The sequence below is a fragment of the Nannobrachium achirus genome (assembly GCF_963921795.1).
Source record: "Nannobrachium achirus genome assembly, chromosome: 7".
In the NCBI taxonomy this organism is placed as follows: Eukaryota; Metazoa; Chordata; class Actinopteri; order Myctophiformes; family Myctophidae; genus Nannobrachium; species Nannobrachium achirus.
Genome location: NC_137816.1, coordinates 8,838,904 through 8,859,066, shown reverse-complemented (window position 1 = coordinate 8,859,066; position 20,163 = coordinate 8,838,904). Strand labels below are relative to the sequence as shown.

At 44.8% G+C, this 20,163-nt stretch overlaps 1 protein-coding gene across 1 annotated transcript in view; it reads left to right on the top strand.

The window, feature by feature from the left end:
* Nucleotides 1–20,163, top strand: part of adamts17 (ADAM metallopeptidase with thrombospondin type 1 motif, 17) — a gene marked incomplete at its 3' end in the record, with an annotated part of 224,751 nt that overhangs the window by 88,905 nt on the left and 115,683 nt on the right. Inside the window, exon 10 of the mRNA XM_080730035.1 lies at nt 17,476–17,626. Coding sequence (XP_080586161.1) covers nt 17,476–17,626 — 151 coding nt within the window. The remainder of the gene's footprint in view (nt 1–17,475; nt 17,627–20,163) is intronic.

Here is a 20,163-nt window from a genome sequence, read left to right as displayed (position 1 = left end):
TAAAGTTGGGCAATGAAAGGCCGCCATCATCTCTAGCACGTTGTAATAGAGAAAGTTTAAGACGAGGGCGTTTCCCTTTCCACACAAACTTAGATATCGAAGAGTGAAGCTTATTCCAGTATTGCGGCGGTGGTGGCAAAGGGAGCATAGAGCTTACAAAGTTAACCCTAGGAAGAACATTCATCTTTATGATTGAAACTCGAGCTTGGAGAGAGTTGGGCAAAGATGACCATCTATCTAAATCAAGACAAATCTTATTTAGAGTGTCACCATAGTTGTTCTTAACAATAGCCTGAAGAGAGGGGAAAATATCTATGCCAAGATATTTGAATTGGCTTACTACTGGGATTATGGGCGGCAGGATAGCAGATCTCATCTGATCATTTAGAGGTAGAAGGGCTGACTTCGTCCAATTAATTTTGTAGCCGGAAATGGAACTGAACTGATCAAAGATTTGAAGGACGTGAGTAATTGACTGTGGTGCATTCTCAATGAACAGTAGAATATCGTCAGCATATAGGGAAATGCGATGCTGTGTGTTGTTAATCGAAACAGGAGTAATATCTGCAGACTGACGCACTGTCTGAGCCAAGGGTTCGAGTGAAAGTGCGAAAAGGAGAGGACTAAGGGGACAACCCTGCCTCGAAGATCTGCCAATCGTGAATAGCGGCGAACAGATCTTACCGGTTAGGACCATCGCTGACGGATTAGAATAAAGTACTTTAACAAAATGTATGAATGAAGCACCAAATCCCATTTTATCTAGTACAGCCCACAGGTAAGACCATTCCAGACGATCAAATGCCTTCAACGCATCGAGCGACAACACTGCGGCGGGGGTCCTCAGCTCCTTAGCCCTATCGATGATATGCAATAGTCGTCTAGCATTATCAGAGGCTAGTCTAGTTCCTATGAAACCTGTCTGATCACAGTGTACTAAGGTGGTCATAAAACCCTGCAAGCGACGCGCAAGCACCTTAGCAAAAACTTTTAGATCAGAATTCAAAAGTGAAAGCGGTCTATAGCTTGCGCAATCTGTGGGATCCTTGTTCTTCTTCAACAATAATGATATAATAGCTACATTCACATCCCTGGAGAAAGAGCCACTTTCAATTGCATATCGAAACATGTCTAGCATCAGCTGACCTAGATCTTCCCAAAAGATGGCATAAAGTTCAGGGGGTATCCCATCCAAACCAGGCGACTTGCCCCTACGCATTGCGAGCACAGCTTCCTGTAATTCCGCCAGATGGAGCGGTCTATCTAAGGCTTCCGCATCCGCCTCGCTAAGGGTTGGTAACTGTATGTTGGATAAAAAATTATTGCATACTGCATCATCGTGAATGACCTCGGAGGTGTAGAGCTCATCATAAAAAGCACGAAACGTGGCATTGACCTCTTTGGGTTCTGTAACCATGGCTCCCGTTGTTGATTTGACACTAACAATATCAGCAAAATGCTCATTGGATCTAAGACGTAAAGCCAGTAAGTGACTGGGTCTTGCACTATTAAAATAGTAGTTTTGCCTTGTGCGTTTCATTTGAAATTCTGAGCGGCGCTTGAGAATGGAGTTAATTTCTTTCTTAACTAGCTCCCTCTGAGTTGCTGTACTAACATCAAAGTTATTTTGGAGAGAATTATCCAAAGTAGAAAACCGAGATTCCAATTCCACCAGTTTGGCTGACCTTAATTTTCTCTGAGTGGACGCATAGAGGGTTGTATTACTCCTGATAAAGCCTTTAATTGCATCCCAAAGAATTCTGGGATCCTCAACTGAGCCTGTATTGATATTTATAAATTCACGCAAACCAGTTTGAAACTGAGCTACAAATGCCGCATCGCGCAGCAGTGTGGTGTTAAACCGCCATCTAGGAGCTCTATCTATAACCTGTTTCAGTGAAGCAACACACAGCACCGCCTTGTGATCCGAGAGTGACATTGGGAGCAACTCTACCTTGGCAATTTTATGAAACAAGCTAACAGGGGCAAAAACGTAATCGATCCTAGAGAATGAAGCATGCCTACCCGACAGAAAAGAAAAATCTCTAACCGTTGGGTTCATTAAACGCCAGATGTCGAGTAAGCCAGTTGAGTTTGCCCAAGCACGTAGTTCTGCAGACGCTAGTGCTTGTTCTCTGCTTTCTACCCCAGTGGATCTATCTAGGTTATGTTGCCATGTTGCATTGAAGTCAGCACCAACAATGATTTTGAAATCCGTCAGTTCCAATAAGGTTTTAGTTAGTAATTTGTAAAACTCTTTGTCTAAAACATTTGGAGCATACACAGAGACTAGTGCTAGCATTTTACCCTCCAAGCGGATTTTAGCAACAGCTATCCTCCCGTCACTGTCAGACCAATCACCCAAAAAATCCAACCTAAGGTTACGTCTAGCCAATATGGCTACTCCCTTGGTTTTGGAAGAAGCAGCTGAAAAGGCTAAAACACGATAATGTTTATTAGCCAATCGGTTGGAATGCTCTTTTAAAAGATGAGACTCCTGTATAAATGCAAAGTCAATTGATTTAGATCGCAAAACCCCCAAAATGCTGGTTCGCTTATGCGGTATATTCGCTCCCCTTACATTGAAACTTAGAAATTTATATTCTGTCATAATTGTGGTTCAAACCATACGCACAGCAAGCACAGTAGAACATTTTAGAATTTCCTAGTTGGTCCCTCACAACAAACCTTCCCAACAGAAAAACAAAACAACCCCAAAAGGAACAGAAAGGAAAAAGCAACATCAAACGAACATAAAAAAACACATAACATTGAAGCTTGAGGGGGAAAACCCCATTAGCATCAGAGTGCACAAAAACAGTTCCCCACCCCATCAACCTATTAGTCAACCTTCATTTCACTCTGTCAGAGAGTGCAAACAAGTAACTGCCCAAAAGTAACCATACATTGCCCTCTGGTGGTTATGTAAATATATAACAGATCACCAAAGTAAAAACAACAACAACAAAAAAGTGCCTTCTTGTGGCTGAATAGCTCTCAAACATTCCATCAGCTCAAATTATGATCAATCTCCCCACTTCATATCACTTAAATAAATGAGAATGGTATGTTAACATTTCTAGTAAAGAAGGGGGAGAGAAAAAAGAAAAGAATAAAGGGAAAAAAAAATTGAGGGGACTATAACAACTGTAATAATAATAATCAGTCCAGCATTAGGCCCACTTAGAATGTGATAAAGCCCTATAAGCCACGTTAATGCAAATAACCAAACACTTGTGACAGATAAGTGGAAATAAGGCTGTCACCACGACAAGGCACTAATATAATATTAATAATAAAAATAAATAAAAAAGGAAATCAGTGTATATGATATAAAAAATATATGCACTTACATATGTAGTTAGAAATAGAAATTAAAAGCACATCCGGGGGGCCATATGCAGCAAAGCACACACAGTGTTAATGCATACTGCGCCACATACAGCCCCCCCATGCATCCATGCATACAAACCACAATTACTAATTAGAAGGGGGAAAAAAAGGAAAGAAAAGAAAAGTCTGTATACATAAGTATTTACATAAAACACAGTTATGTATGATCAGGAAACCATATACAACACAGCACACATAATGCATACTGCGCCATATACAGCTCCCTGTACATGCCCAAAAGGCCAGTGCAAACTTAGATAAATGTCAATCATATTAGTTAAGTCTGTTTCCGTCTTAAACAGTAAACTACCATACTTCAAACAGTGAACCTACCCAATCACGACTACAAAATAAATATCCCAATACAGAGCTCCCCTCTCCCCCCATCAAGAAATTAACATTTTAGAAGACAACAAGTAAAATAGGTAAATAACTACCCCCCCCCCCAGACAGCGGATCCACAAGCACGTAGAACCAACGCGCCACGAGATCGTACATCCGCCAGCTATTGAGATTAGAAAAAAAAGGAAAAAAAAGAACGAGTCAATGAGCCAGGGAGAGAGAGAGAGAGAGAGAGAGAGAGAGAGAGAGAGGAGAAGCAGAGATAGGTAGAGAGACATAGAGAAAGGGCGGGAGAGCGAGTGGTCTCTGGAACCGCGGAGCCTTCACAATTTAGACCATATTATTTATATCTGTTTCACCTTAAACAGTAGGCTACATTACTCAATACAAAGGCCAAAGCCCAGTCTCGCCCTCCTACCCGAAAAAGTAGCGTTTTAGGCGGCATAAACGAACCATAAACTAACAACCAACATAGCCGCCATTACCTAACAGAAAGAGAGAGAGAGAGAGAGAGAGAGAGAGAGAGAGAGAAAGACACACACACACACACACACAGCGAGAGAGAGAGCCAGAGAGAGAGAGAGAGAGAGAGAGAGAGAGAGAGAGAGAGAGAGAGAGAGAGAGAGAGAGAGAGGGAAAGCCGAGATAGATAGAGAGACATAGAGGGAAGACGAGAGAGAGAGCAGGCTCCGTCCGAACCGCGACACGGAACACGTTAGACAAAGCTTAACAGAGAGAGATAAAACCCTCTAGACCTATATAGTAAGCAGCACAACGCTCAATAAGAGCAAAGAAAAGGAATACAATAATAACAAGAACAATGTCCATTATATTCAAACAAAAAAGACAGTGAATTATGCTTATAGCTTTAGCAGCCCTAAATCCTCTCTCCTTGCGGTAACCTAAATTAAAACGAGTAACACCCATCTGCTTACAGATCTTGTTAAAAAATAAAACAAATAAAATAGGTATTATGAAACGAAACACTTGAAAACACAACGTCAAGTCAGATGATGAGTCCAAAACAATAAGTAGGCTTACATTAACAACTCACCCTTTGGGGAGGAGGAGGAGGAGAGAGTGAGGAAAGAAAGACGCTGCGTAAAAGTCATCTCCAAAGTCCCAGCCAGCTTACCAACAGTCCATTAAAGGCAAAAGGATATCACATCGGCAGAATGTGTTTGAAAGCACGCGATCACGAAAGCAAAAGTGTCCCTGGTAAAAGTTAGTTCTCTGTAACTGTCGTCTCATCATCCTGCGTAGCTAGAGTCTCGTCCGCAGCACCTGGAGTCTTGAACTTATCCTTGCAAAAGGCCAGAGCTTCCTTGGGTGAGTTGAAAGTAGAAGTCGCCTCATCCACGGTTATCCAGAATTTGCTCGGGTGCCTTATTCCGTATTTAACTCCTTCCGCGGTGATGGAACGTAGGAATTCCTTTACTGGCCCGAAAGCTGCCCTTCTCTTTGATGTTTCAGCAGACCAGTCGGGGAAAATATACACCTTTTTGCCATTGTATGTCAGTTGGCCTGCTTTCCTGGAGAGCTGGAGTATGCGTTCCTTTACCCGGAAAAAATGGATCCTTGCCAGGAAAGCCCTTGGCTTATCAGAACGTGGATTGCCGGTCCGATGAGCACGATCCACCTCCGGGGGGGAGTCGGGAAACTCGTCGGGGAATGTTTTCTGCAAAAAAGACTGGATAAAGGCCACTGGGTCAGCCTTTTCTAGCCCAGGAGAGATCCCAATCACTCTTATGTTGTTCCTACGACTCCGGTCTTCTGCTATGACGAGCTTCTCCTCCAGATTAGCACATCTTCTCTCCAATTCAGTGATACACATCTGCAAACTGTCCATGGAGGAACCAAAGTTCTCAATGGCCTCCCCATGTTCAGCCACGGTCGTGTTCAGCGTGGCGACTGCAGGACGCAGCTCCTTTCCGAAGTCATCAATCTTCTTCAGTAATTTCTTCTCCAAGCCAAGCATCATGGGTTGAATAAAACCATCCATAAACTCTTTCAGTGACTCCTTGAGGACCTCGCGCAGCATGCTCTTTGTAACCGGAGCGTCAGCGTCGCCCTGCATTGCGCCGGCCATGTTGTCGGCGTTTGCGGTCGGAGACCTGGTACTCCTCGACCTCGTGTTAATCGTATTCGGCATGAAACACGAAACAACTGCAAAAACAGACGCTCACCAGTGTTTTGGGCGTTTAAAGTCTCAAAAGAACTATAAAGGCAGTAAAAAATGGGCTTAAAAAATGTGAAAACTATGCACCTCCACAGAGCTCAACAAACGCGTCCTACTCGGTCGCCATCTTGTCGGAACTCAGGCCCGAGAATTGTTGAATGCTTTAACTGTTGAAAAAAATAGCAGATATACAAGCTCACAGCGCGGCACCGAGTGCAGCGCTGTGAGCTTGTAGATCTTCTATTTTTGAAAGAGTTGTGAAAAGGTGTGCAAATCTTTGAATATACAGTATGTATTTTTAAAGCGAACGTTTGGAACTCAAATTTTGCTTCTGGGGGTGGTCCCTGGAACTAGATATTTTGAGATGGAGGTCCGTGGCCAAATAAATATCAGTTTGGGGGTCCTTCACATGAAAAGGTTTGAGAACCACTGACATAGTAGTCTCTCAAGAACAGACTAACTGAGCTCCAGTTAAGTGAAAAGGACCTTTTCTTTGACGATGGCTGGCCAGATTGCTGACATAGAAAAATATGTTTTTCAAAAAACCTTAGAAGGATTCAAAAGACACTTATAGAATCGGGTCAAAATTCTAATTTTCACAATTTTTCAAAAATAGCAGATCTACAAGCTCGCAGCGCGGCACTCGGTGCCGCGCTGTGAGCTTGTATATCTGCTTTTTTTCAATAGTTAAAGCATAAAACAACGACACACAACAACGTGTACCCCGTTCTGAATGGGTTTAATCAAGTTGAATGGTTCCTCGGACTCGATGCATTCATCATCAGCCTAGCACATGACACCAGCCAGTTAACTGTTATTCATTGGTGTTGGGTGGAAGGGTCCTGTAAATAAACGGGCGTAATTGGATGATGGAGGGTAATGTGTTTCGGCCTGCATCTCATTCCGCCCGGTAACCATGCCTCGCTGTCATCGGGGAGGCTCCAGGAACAGTCAGACACAGGCACAAACAATTCAATTTTCAATTCAAAGGAGCTTTATTGGCATGAGAAAAACATACGTTTACATTGCCAAAGCAAGTGTCACAAATAAAATAAAAACAGTTGAAAATGGGGAACATATATACATTGAGAGGGGGTACAGCATTGTGTAAACAGAGCTATGTCGCATTGTGACATTTTATATGGGTATAAAGCTTTTGGAACAAATAACAGCATTATTTTTTTTCTCAAAATGCATTTAAAGGTAGCAGCTCTGTTTCATACTGTATGTGCAGTTGGTCTAGATGTCAATCCATGGTTTATAGTCCTTAGGGTGGTTGTGTTTCTAGCCTTCTTTTGTCGCAACAGTTTACAAATCTTGCTGCTGTGTTCGAACATTGTTGTATTTCTCCCAGTAGGTATTGGAGTTTTTCATCATTGGTCATGTTTTCAAACTCACTTCGGGTGTGTGTAATCTGTGGGAAGTATGTGTCTCTGATGTCTTGGTATAGTGGGCAGGTGGTTAGAAAGTGTAGCTCTGTTTCTACCACATTTTGTGTGCAGTGGGTGCATAGTCTGTCTTCCCTTGGGAGCGGGGTCTGTCTGTGGCGGAAACATGCATCTGCAATGTAAGGGAGACTCCGCTAGATCAGTCAATGGATCGATCGATCGAGAAGACATTCTGGGGTCCAATAAAGCACCAAGTGCACATAATGAACTCTCCAATCAATACAATATAGTAAGATAGAACCTGTGAGCTCCTGTATTTAAGGCTCTCCTGTTGGTGAAGCAGATAGTTCTGTTTGTAATTTTTGCCAAGTCGCTGTGTGTTCTGAATGAAATAACAGCTTTCATTGTCTCTGTGTGTGTGTGTGTGTGTGTGTGTGTGTGTGTGTGTGTGTGTGTGTGTGTGTGTGTGTGTGTGTGTGTGTGTGTGTGTGTGTGTGAACAGTATATGTGTGTGCATGCGTGCACATGTGCGTGCCGTGCAATCTGTGCATGCAAATTTGTTTGTGTCTGTTTGTCTGGATGGAAGGGTGTTTTGGGGTTGGTGCAGGCTGCTGTGTGTGTGCAGCCGGAGATAAAGGCTTTGTGACGCTGTAAGGAACAGAGACACAACAACGGACGATTGTTCAGTTCAGCTGTTGTTGTTTTTTATAAGAAGCACCAAAGGTACGAAGGCATCCTATTATTTATTTACACCTTTTTTGCAGTTCAAACATAATTGGGTTTGCTCTTTGCAAATTTTTGCAGATTGGTAGATTATCATGCCAAATAGGCAAAGAACAAGTCTTACTTTGACTGGATAACGGGGGGAAATTGTTCATTGAACAGGAAAAAAGAAATCAAACAGTAAAGAGAGACATGTCAAGGATAGGCAAAATGAGATAAAACTAGAAGCAGTGCTCTTCCGGTGCGTTTGTGATTTGAGGCATTTTGACAGATCCGTGTCGATCACATGACTGTCGAGATACTGCCTACCGATTTGTAGGATTTTTAGACAAAATCTCTAAGAGTAGTGTACAGAAATGTGTTTTGCAAACATCGGCCTCATGGTGGCGCTAGAACAGGGCCATTTGAAAAATGTGGGGCAGAGGTTCTTAATTGGCATCCAGGGAGTGTGTATGCTCATTTTGGCAGCGACCGGGCCAACGGCGACTGAGATTAGCTGGTAACAAACTCGAAGGACGGACGGACGGACGCACGCACGCACGGACGGACAGGGGCGAAAACATACTCTCCCCCAAATATCCATGTACACAGCATAGTCCAGCTGTTACAGTATGTACATAAGGTTAGACTTAAGAGGTTAGGCACAAAGGTGGTAGCATAAAGCTACCAACAAACAGCTATGTACAGAACATGAGATTATACACTTACGGTGTGAAAGAGTGTCGCATTGTACATGAGATAAAGTGTCAAATACTGTCAGGATCAACCACAGAGTCCATTCACTAGCAAGGACCACACTACAAATCGATAGTTTAAGAGTTTATTGAAGAGAACCGGTGAAACGAATGGAGCGAAATGAATAGAAAGGCGAGGGATTTCTGGCTGAGTCGATGATGCAGAGTGGCCGATCCCGGATTGTCGCTGATGCAGATTCGCCGATGAAGAGTCAATGACGAGTATCAGAGGCCGAGTCTCCGATGCCGAACTTTGCAGAATTGGGGAAGCATCGAAGGGGGCCCGCCGTAGCTTCCTGGCACGGCGATCCCATGGGCCCTACAGAAGGAAAGAGTAGAGAGAAGAGATAGGAAAGTAGTGGGGTGGGTGGGTGGGAGGGTTGCATCATGCGATAACGATTGGGGGAAGAGGGTTAGGTGAGCTTTTATTTGCGAGCAGATGCAACCTGATTGGAGATAGCCTGATTGTAGGTGTGGCCCTGCTCCTCAACTTCAGTTGTTCCAACTCCATCAACCGACTTTCATTTAAACACTTCAGCTTAGAGTTGACCATTTGACATTTATTAGAATAACGTAACATTTATGCAATGATATTGCATTGAGTTTGGCAGATGGGCTCTGCTCTGATGATATACAGATCCCAGCCAGCACGCCCACATGGGTCCCGCATGGGTACGAGTTGGGCTACTTGGGTACCACGTGGGCATGGGCTTGATGTGGGCAAATTACATGGGTCCCACGTGGGATACATGTGGGATACCTGGGCATGGGTTGGAAGTGGGCTTTCCCACATGGTTCCCACATGGGCTACGTGTGGGCTAACTGGGCATGGGATGGACATGGGCTGGCCCAAGTGGTTCCCACGTGGGCTACGTGTGGGATAACTGGGCATGGGATGGAGGTGGGCTGGCCCAAGTGGTTCCCACATGGGCTACATGTGGGCTAACTGGGCATGGGATGGACATGGGCTGGCCCACATGGTTCCCGCATGGGCTACATGTGGGCTAACTGGGCATGGGATGGACATGGGCTGGCCCACGTGGTTCCCGCATGGGCTACATGTGGGCTAACTGGGCATGGGATGGACATGGGCTGGCCCACGTGGTTCCTGCATGGGCTACATGTGGGCTAAGTGGGCATGGGATGGAAGTGGGCTGGGCCACGTGTTTCCCGCATGGGCTACATGTGGGCTAACCGGGCATGGGATGGACATGGGCTGGCCCACATGGTTCCCGCATGGGCTACATGTGGGCTAACGACCTGGGATGGACGTGGGCTGGCCCACGTCGTTCCCGCATGGGCTACATGTGTGCTAACTGGGCATGTGATGTAAGTGGGCTGGCCCAGGTGGTTCCCACGTGGGCTTCATGTGGGCTAACTGGGCATGGGATGTAAGTGGGCTGGCCCACGTGTTTCCCGCTTGGGCTACATGTGGGCTAACTGGGCATGGGATGGACATGGGCTGGCCCACATGGTTCCCGCATGGGCTACATGTGGGCTAACTGGGCATGGGATGGACATGGGCTGGCCCACATGGTTCCCGCATGGGCTACATGTGGGCTAACTGGGCATGGGATGGAAGTGGGCTGGCCCACGTGGTTCCCTGTGGGCTAACTGGGCATGGGATGGAAGTGGGCTGGCCCACGTGGTTCCCGCATGGGCTACATGTGGGCTAACTGAGCATGGGATGGAAGTGGGCTGGCCTACGTGGTTCAGGCATGGGCTACATGTGGGCTAACTGGGCATGGGGTGGAATTGGGCTGGCCCACATGGTTCCTGCATGGGCTACATGTGGGCTAACTGGGCATGGGTTGGAAGTGGGCTGGCCCACATGGTTTCCACATGGGCTACATGTGGGATAACTGTGCATGGGATGGAAGTGGGCTGGCTCACGTGGTTCCCACATTGGTCTACATACATTTTCATACACTTCAAGCTTCAATCCCTGCAGTTCCTACATTGGTGTATTTTTTATCATTACCCAGTTTAATTTTCTTTTGCTGTGCATTTTGGCTTAAGCAGTGGGGGAAAAACATATTTCCTTGACATATTTCCATATGGACCAACCAAGAGTAGCCTAGTTATTAACAACAGCTTGACCAAAATATCTATACACAGGTTATTCATAATATTAATTAAGGGTAATAATAATAATAATAATAAAGGACCACTGGTGGTGTGTGTGTGTGTGTGTGTGTGTGTGTGTGTGTGTGTGTGTGTGTGTGTGTGTGTGTGTGTGTGTGTGTACGTGCGTGCGTGCGTGCGTGCGTGCGTGCGTGCGTGCGTGCGTGTGCTTTTAACCTGTCTGGTGGTAGTAGGAAAAACATTAATTTCATTACTTCTATTTTGTTCATATGCTCCTAAAACAACATTCGACAACATTACATTATATTCATTAAAATAAGTTAAGCAGACTCCTGGTCAAATCCACACTCAAATATGCCAATCTACAAGATCACAACGCATTCCACTGCAAAACTGTAGTTATTATGTGTGGTTATAAACATTTTAGGAGAAAAGCCTCAGGCCATACACAATCTGTCGGTGTTCCACGATTGGCCAGACTTTGGACTTTGCTTTATGTGCTGCCATAGCTGCTTTGTACAACACCAATAGCCTAGCAGAGCTAAACAATCCACCTAATATTGCATTTAGTTAGCTGCATTAGTATATAGTCTCGCTACGCTAGGCTACAACACCACATTCTACTTGATTCATTTTGTTCAAAAAGGCAGGGGCAGGCAGGCAGGCAGGCAGGCACAGTGAGTAGACCAAACCAAGACTCTCATTACCATGTGAATACAGGGTGATTTCACATGTAGGTGCTATTGACCGTCTAGCCAATCACTGTCCTTCCCAGACTTTTTCAAACTGTATCTCTTTTTCTTTGTCATTTGAGAGTGAGGAACTTCATGAGAGGTTCCACGAATGGACCTTAAAAAAATCCAAAAGTATGTGGTAAGTAACCTCATTATCTAATCTATATTCTAAAATCTTCTCAAACTAGCCTAGAGACTAGCCTAGTTTTAACTCAAGGTTTGTTGTTTTTGTCAACTTAACTATAAGGACATTATCTTTAAACAACAAGTTACATGTTTTATGCTCTAGTTATCACATTGCAACCAATTATTTCAAACCATGGATTTAGACAGGCCAATATTGTTATATATTATGTTTTAATGTAGCCTACTGTATATGTTTGTTAATGTACCCTATAGTGTCCCTATTCTGGGCAAACCCACAAAAATAGCAGTTCTACTAGCTAATGAAGCATCACAGCACATATGTTATGAGCTTGTAAATTGGCAATGTTTTGTCAGAGTTGTGTGCAGAGCAGTTAAGTATTTAGTGCAGCCAGATGCTTAAAGGTGGGCCAGAACATAACTTTTTTCCCCTCCTCAAATATGTGTAGGCCTACATTGACATTTACATTGCTTTAACTTTTGAAATCTCTTTTGTTCCCTCTTTCATGAAGAAAATGTGCTCAACACAAACCTGAAAAGCAGAGGCTTCGAACTACAGACAGACAATGAAGTACCCCATAAGTGACAATGGTAATATAAACTTACATAATGCTTGGCTAACTTAAATGTTGTGTGGAAAAAACTGAAGTTGAATGTGACAGCATATAGGAGAGACAGCCGCTGATACGAACGACCTACGGCCTGGTCGCGACCTAGGCCACGACCTGGAGGTCGTAGGTCCCGGTTCTGGAGGTCGTAGTTCGCGGTACATACTTGTTAGGTCGCGGCCGGTCTAGTTTCGCGACCCCCGGCCGTGGTTGCGCCACCTCGGTCGTCCCCGGGCCGTCTTTTTGCAGAATATTCTAGAGCAGCAGCGCTATTCAACCTTTTGAAGCTTGTGATTGGCTGAACCGGAGGTAGGAAGCGCTCCATTGTAGTCACTTGGACCGCGCGAGGTGCACCAAAACCTATCCTTAACCCTAACCCCAACTCTAACTCTAACCCTAACCTTAACCCTAACCCCAACTCTAACCCTAACCCTAACCCTAACCCTAACCCTAACCCTAACCCTAACCTGCCGACACTGAGTAGCTAACCTGCCGACGCTGTTGAAAACGAGCGCTCCTTCCCTTAGCAAGCGTAGAGTTTCTAAACTCGCGTCCCTTCCCTTAGCAAGCGTAGAGTTTCGATCGCGGCGCTCCTTCCCTTAGCAAGCGTAGAGTTTCTAAACTCGCGTCCCTTCCCTTAGCAAGCGTAGAGTTTCGATCGCGGCGCTCCTTCCCTTAGCAAGCGTAGAGTTTCTAAACTCGCGTCCCTTCCCTTAGCAAGCGTAGAGTTTCGATCGCGGACTTCCCAGGTCGCTGAATTACGACCGAGATCGCGCAAAACCTCCAGAACCGGGACCTACGACCTCCAAGTCGTGGCCTAAGTCGCGACCAGGCCGTAGGTCGTTTGTATCAGCGGCTCTTGCTGGCATATAGCTGCAGCTAACTAGTGGAAGGGGCAGATTTGTTGAAGAACTTGAGCCAAAAATAGCAGATCTACAAGCTCAGATCAGACATTTGGGCAAAGAGGTTTTATAGAGAGGGAAAAGAGCAGACCAAGTGCCGAGTGAAATGTCAACTTTATTAAGTATTGACTGTTCAAGTGGTTAAATATCTGAAACACAAATTGACATGGATCCAAAATACAATGATGATTTTCCTGTCATGATGAAACTATATGGAAGCAAGGAAAAGGTGTTGGTCCCTGCTTCATCTCTCTCAACTAGGGGTCCTTGGCCTGTAAACATTGAGAATTCAAAACAAGTTTGTCCACAGTCAGCAGGCACGTAGACAGTAGGCAGCTGATAGCCTACTCAACTTGCTTATAGAGATGCAAATTTTTGCTATTGTTTCCATTGGGTGACGGGGGTTTACTTTGGGTCATCGTCACCTGGCTTTACAAAGAATCAAATGTGCACACATTCACCAAATGATGTCTCCTCCTGTATACTACACTATTGGACTTTAGTTACTAGTTACTTATTTAGAATATTATTAGGCTATAAAACATAGGCCTACATTAATCTCTTCAGCCCTATACATTTTTTCCATTTGAAAATAGCCGATCTACAAGCTCACTTCACTGGCATTTCGGCTGGCATTTCGCCTACTAAAATCTCATTCCTGGTGACGCCAGTGTAAGTGTGTTTAAAGATAGATTGACTACTACTTTACATTCATATCTTGTGGCTTTTCCTTTCTTTGACTTTTGTCATAAACTCAGGAATTGCCATGTCGGAGATATCTAAGGTTAAGGCTTCCTGGCGAAGGCAAGATGGACAGAACAGTGGAAGGCAGCAGAACCATCCAGGCTTCACCAATTCATCAAGGATCTCACAGATGTTCCTGACCAGCACCTCCCCTGTAAGGAGTGGACAACCCTCAATCAGCTGAGGACAGGTGTGGGACGTTTCAGTGCAGCACAGGATCCATCACAGACTGTGGAGCATGTGATGATCAGCTTCCCTATATACCAGCCACTGAATGGTGATCATGGCCGAGAATGATCATGACCTAGACAATGACACACTCGACTGGATTGCTGCAACCGAGTGTAAGGACTATACAACAGAAAAAGAACTGGGTAATGTGCCACCCCAATAGACAAACTCCCTCTCCCTCCCCTGTGGTTGGCTAAAAAAAAACACCCACAAGCACAACGGACCCAGATGATGAATGCAACATGAATGAACACTGGATTCCAGAAAACCTATGCCCTAAAACAGTTTTGTTACAAAATTCAAGATTTTGATGCACCTCTTACGCAATTTATGTTTTTGGAAAGTTTTTATCCTTTATTTTGTTCTGTTAGCAATCTGTGGAGCAATATCTCTTTTTGCATTTCAAGTGTTTTCTTTAATGTACTGCCGTGGTTCTCAACCTTTTCTGGTCAAGACCCCCAAAATAATCATATTTGAACTGGGGACCCCCAGTACAATTCTTTTTTTTGTATATACACGGTTCTATTGTGAAAATAGCAGATCTACATTGCTCACAACGCCTCGCAACCTGAGGTGTTGTGAGCATGTAGATCGGCTATTTTCACAATTCTTGCCTCTAGAGGTATTAAAAAGTCCTAAATTGTCACTTTAGAAATGTGCATATGCCCTCTATACACTTACATTTCATGTTGGATTGTTTACTGTTGAGAAAACAATGTTGCACATTAAGTTAATCATCTGGGGACCCCCCCAAAATAATTTGGGGACCCCCCTGGGGGTCCCGACCACAGTCTATGGTCCCGACCCACAGGTTGAGAACCACTGATGTACTGTATGTACACTTGCACATTTGATCTGTTTGCCTTCATGCTGCTGCTATCTTTATCTATATCGTATTTTATTATCTTGTTTATTTTTGTAATAAACGTTGTCAAATATACACTATATTGTCTATTTTCATCCAAAATGTATTTCAGGTGTTTCAATAATTAACACAGTTCATGTCAAATACTGTTTTAGTCTACCATTAAAATCTTCCTAGGAGCAAGGTTGAACCCACTTGGATCCCACGTTTATCCCCTATGGTTCCCGCATAGAATTGCCTAGGTGGGGCCCAACCAGGGCCTATGTAGAACCCACCTAGAGCCCACACAGGCTAGCCCAAGCGGCTCCCACCTGGGTCCCATACAAATTTGCAGAGGTGGGGCCCAACCAGGGCCCATGTAGAACCCACCTAGAGCCCACACAGGCTAGCCCAAGCGGCTCCCACCTGGGTCCCATATACATTTGCCGAGGTGGGGCCCACCCAGGACCCATGCAGAACCCACCCAGAGCCCACGTGGGCTAGCCCAAGTGGTTCCCACCTGGGTCCCATATAAATTAGCCGAGGTGGGGCCCACCCAGCGCCCATGTAGAACCCACGTTAAGCCCACGTGGGCTAACCCACGAGGGACCCTTGTGGAAACCGCGGACATTCCCACATAGAACCCACGTGGGCTAGCCCAGGCGGTTCCCACATGGGTCCCATATAAATTTGCCGAGGTGGGGCCCACCCAGCGCCCATGTAGAACCCACGTTGAGCCCACGTGGGCTAGCCCAAGTGGTTCCCACCTGGGTCCCATATAAATTAGCCGAGGTGGGGCCCACCCCGGGCCCATGTAGAACCCACACAGAGCCCACGTGGGCTAACCCACAAGGGACCCTTGTGGAAACCGCGGACATTCCCACATGGGGCCCATGTAGGGAAGCCCACCCTGTACCCATGCGGGACCCATGTGGGCGTGCTGGCTGGGATGTATCTGTGTAAACGTAACATGACACAGCATCTGCTCTCTCAGACCCCCCAGAGCAGAGCATAAGTTAGAGATGTACATGAAACATGAACTTCCAATTACATCATAAATTACGTCACATAGAATAACCATCATACAATCGACATATCAAAACACAATCATAGAATAACCATAGTACAATCAACATTTCATCATACCACAATCATAGAATAACCATGGATGGTACCATGGTTATTCTATGATTGTGGTATGATGAAATGTGGTATGATAAATGTTATCCTATCACAGAGCATCCATTACAACTGAAGCTAAATGCCACAGGGAGGAGGCCGGGGAGGTGGAGGGTTTTTCTAACACACATCACACAACCTGCTTTGACAGCTGAACATGTAGAATAAGCAGTGAGCAGAGGCTGCTTATAAGGACTACACTGAGCAAAGAGGGCGTGTGTGAAGTAGCTTGTAGCGAATGAGAATGAACGTGGGCGTATGAATTAATTAGCTGTTAGCGAATGAAGAGGGGGGGGGGGGGGGGGGGGGGGGTTCAGGTTATATCTAGACTCTAACTTCCGTGTCCAAATGAACTACGCTGCGCTAGATTTATCTTCCACAGGTAAAATCCATACACTCCACAGGAAAAGTACATTTAAATCCTTCCAAGTAATCCAGGGCAGGTCGGAGCATGTTGGCTTGGACATTTTTTTTTCAAAATTACATTTGCCATGGACATAGAAAATGAGTGGACAATAATATTACCTGAAACACAAAGATTTAGCCCTGAATGACCATAACAGGTCTGTAACTCTATAAGAGTGTACCAGTAAGACTCCCTAATCGGGAGATAAGCGACCGTCAGGTCGCATACACAAACTTTAGAAGGCAATGGTAGGCAATCAGGAGGGAAAATGGGAAATGGGACAGATCCATGCTGATGACATGACTTTAGAGATACTGTACTGCTTTGCGTGATTTTAGGGCAAAATCTGTAGGAGCAGTGTTCAAAAATGTGTTTCGCAAAAATCGGCCAGATGGTGGCGCTAGATGGGACAGATGCATTTTGATGACATGATACTAGATAATGTGTACCGCTTTTCGTGATTTTAGGGCAAAATCTGTAGGAGCAGTGTCCGAAAACGTGTCTTGCAAGAATCGGCGCTAGAAGAGGGACATGTGAGATATGAGGGGGTGGCAACTGTGGCGGAGATATGAGTAGGGGAAAAATGTGACATGACGGACGGACGGACGGACGAACGGACGGACGGACGGACGGTGGAGGTTTTGATAGTTTGACGGACATATTGATGACCCCTGTACCGGGGGGGTCATCAATAAAGTATGACTATGATGTCATATTTACTGTTACTGTATATAGTTGTAAAACATAAAAACATGTAACCTTAAGAAACTTAAGGTAAAAAGATAACTGCACGTCCTGATTTGACCGTTTGTGTGTCTCTGTTTGTGTATTTGAAACAGGTCCAAAGCCAGCGGTTGTCTATTGCACACGGACCCCCGGAGCCGTTACCAGGTACGGCTTCCCCCCAAGTTGCCAGGCATGCATTACAGTGCCGACGAACAGTGCCAGATCCTGTTTGGCACCAACGCCACCTTCTGCAATGACATGGAGGTGAGGCAAACTCCTTTTTCCAAGCTACAGCATACGGCATGAATCAGTTCCTCCTGTCTCTAGCTCTAATAGAGAGAAAACCAGCCTTCTGCAGCAGACTGTCATGCTTGTTATTCTCCATCTCTGAGGACAAAGAATGCTCTTCGTTATTCCTGTCCAGGTGTCTTTTAGAGAATGTCACACATTCATGGGAAATCGTTTTTGTTTGCTGTGCTAAAAACATGATTGCGCCATTAACTAGTGTCTACCCTTTTCTCACAAAGAAAAACAGGAGCATTTGGACAGCAAGTGAACTGAATTCTCTCTCATTTAACTCATCACTTGGTTGTCAAGTATAAATATGACAACCTCTGCTGGTCTTCTTTTAAAAATATGAGTATTCTGTTTGGCTGTAGTGTACAATATTGGTCCTGCTCTTCTGTACTCATATAGTCTGTGTTGGGAAAGTAAGCCATTTACCATGAGAGGGAGTGGGTTGTTGGCTGATTTACCACTGTTTCAGGGTTGTGGCACGAGGCGAAGCCGAGTGCCAAACAACCCCGAAACAGTGGTAAATCAGCCAACAACCCACAACCCTCAAATGGTAAATTGCTTTTCTACCACTTCTACCATATAAATGAAAGAAAACACAGTTGTAACTTGCAAGGTTATTTAGTTACAATCATTAACACAACTGCAACACAACAGTGGGCGGGGTCCATGAGCCAACTCAAGGTTGTTGACTGATTTACCACTGTTTTAAGCCAATCAGAATCCAGTATCTGAACATGCGACCACAAAAAGTGGTAGAAGTTCAAATTCAAGTTCACAACTTCTAAAATGAACTAAATGTGTTCATTTCATAGTTCATAATTCCACATTTTTAACTAAATGTCATGGTTCCCCAAAATGAACTTAACAGGCAAGTTCACCTCTGGGACAACCAGATCTTATTTTATTGTTGTTTGGGACACGATCAACACAATCCTGAGTTATGTTTTGTGTTCAATCCGTGTTTTGAGATATTTTAGTATTTCAGCATGAATGATGATGCATTTTGCATCATATGATGCAGCATGATGACTCATATGAACAGGAAAGCAAGAGAAGGTTAGAAGAAATCACCTCCATGTTTAGATTCACACTGCATGTCAGCCTGAAACTGACAGGCGTGCACGCACGCACGCACGCACGCACGCACGCACGCACGCACACACACACACACACACACACACACACACACACACACACACACACACACACACACACACACACACACACAGATGAACAGGGATAGCTGGGATCAAACCGGAAATCTTCCGGCTCCCGGACGGGCGCTCTACTTCTTGAGCCACTGTTGCAACAGGGATCAGATTAGACGAGCAATTAAGAAATTAAGGTCTAATTAGGACATTTTAATGGCTGCTTAACTCCACTACATCCCTGAATACCTTGCTAGATTGGAAGTCCGTCTGCATTCATTATCATTGAGCTGCGCGTGTGTGTGTGTGTGTGCGTGCGTGCGTGCGTGCGTGCGGGCGTGCGTGCGTGCGCGCGTGCGTGCGTGGACAATAACAACTGCCAAGACGTTTGTTCCTTTAGCTATCTGCACCCTGCACCCCGGAGGGTGGAGGAAGAGAGATCTTTGAGCACAGTGTATCACTATAGCCCCGTTTTCACTGAGTCAAACTTCTGGAAGTTTTTTCCAAAATGACGGCAATTTTGAAATTCACGCCATGTGAAAACGGCCACTTATTTTGTCTTCCGTGAGTTTTGGTGTCCCAAACGTGACGGGAAAATACCTAGTAATTTTTGCCTAAAGTCGCGGCAGAATAGAAATATCCCCACAGTGAAAACGGCATACCGTGATTTTTACTTTTTTCGGACAAGCAGGTGCACGCAAGGAGCCAATATTAACAGTTAAAGCATTGTAATTGGGATTGAAAGCTTCAGAATCCATATTGCATTCGAATGTTAAGCCAGCCAAACACAGAAGACAGACGTCGAGAAATGCAAGCTTAATGCTAGATCAATGCATGGTTCAAAATTATTCTATAGCCTATTTGTAATTAAGCTGTGTGGGTTTTGATACAAGTCCGCTCTGGAGACAGGAGCGCGATGCGCTCGTAATGTGATAAAAGCTGGAATCTTTACCAGGGGCGTAGGCAGCGGTAGGCGAACGAGGCGACCGCCTACCAACTGAGAAATGATCTGGCAAAAAAAAAAAAAAAAAAATCTCCAAAAGAAAAAAAGAAAAAAAAGGCTCTTATTTCCATTGTGTAAAGGCCTGACTGGGCAGTAGGCCTACAGTGTGGAGAGGACCATAGGCCTATAGAATGTCGCTCAACCAGTTCCATTCATTGACTAGTAGGCGGCCTGGCCATTGAGAAAGTGTTACCCTTTTAGAGATATGTAAATTTGGGCTGCCGGGCTATTTAACTCAAGTCGCAACAACAGAGACAATAACACACTGAACAAAGTCCATTCTGCTTTCCTCCTACCTGTAGGATATCCTCTGTTCCAAATGAATAAAGTCCTTAATGTAGTAGGTAAACAGC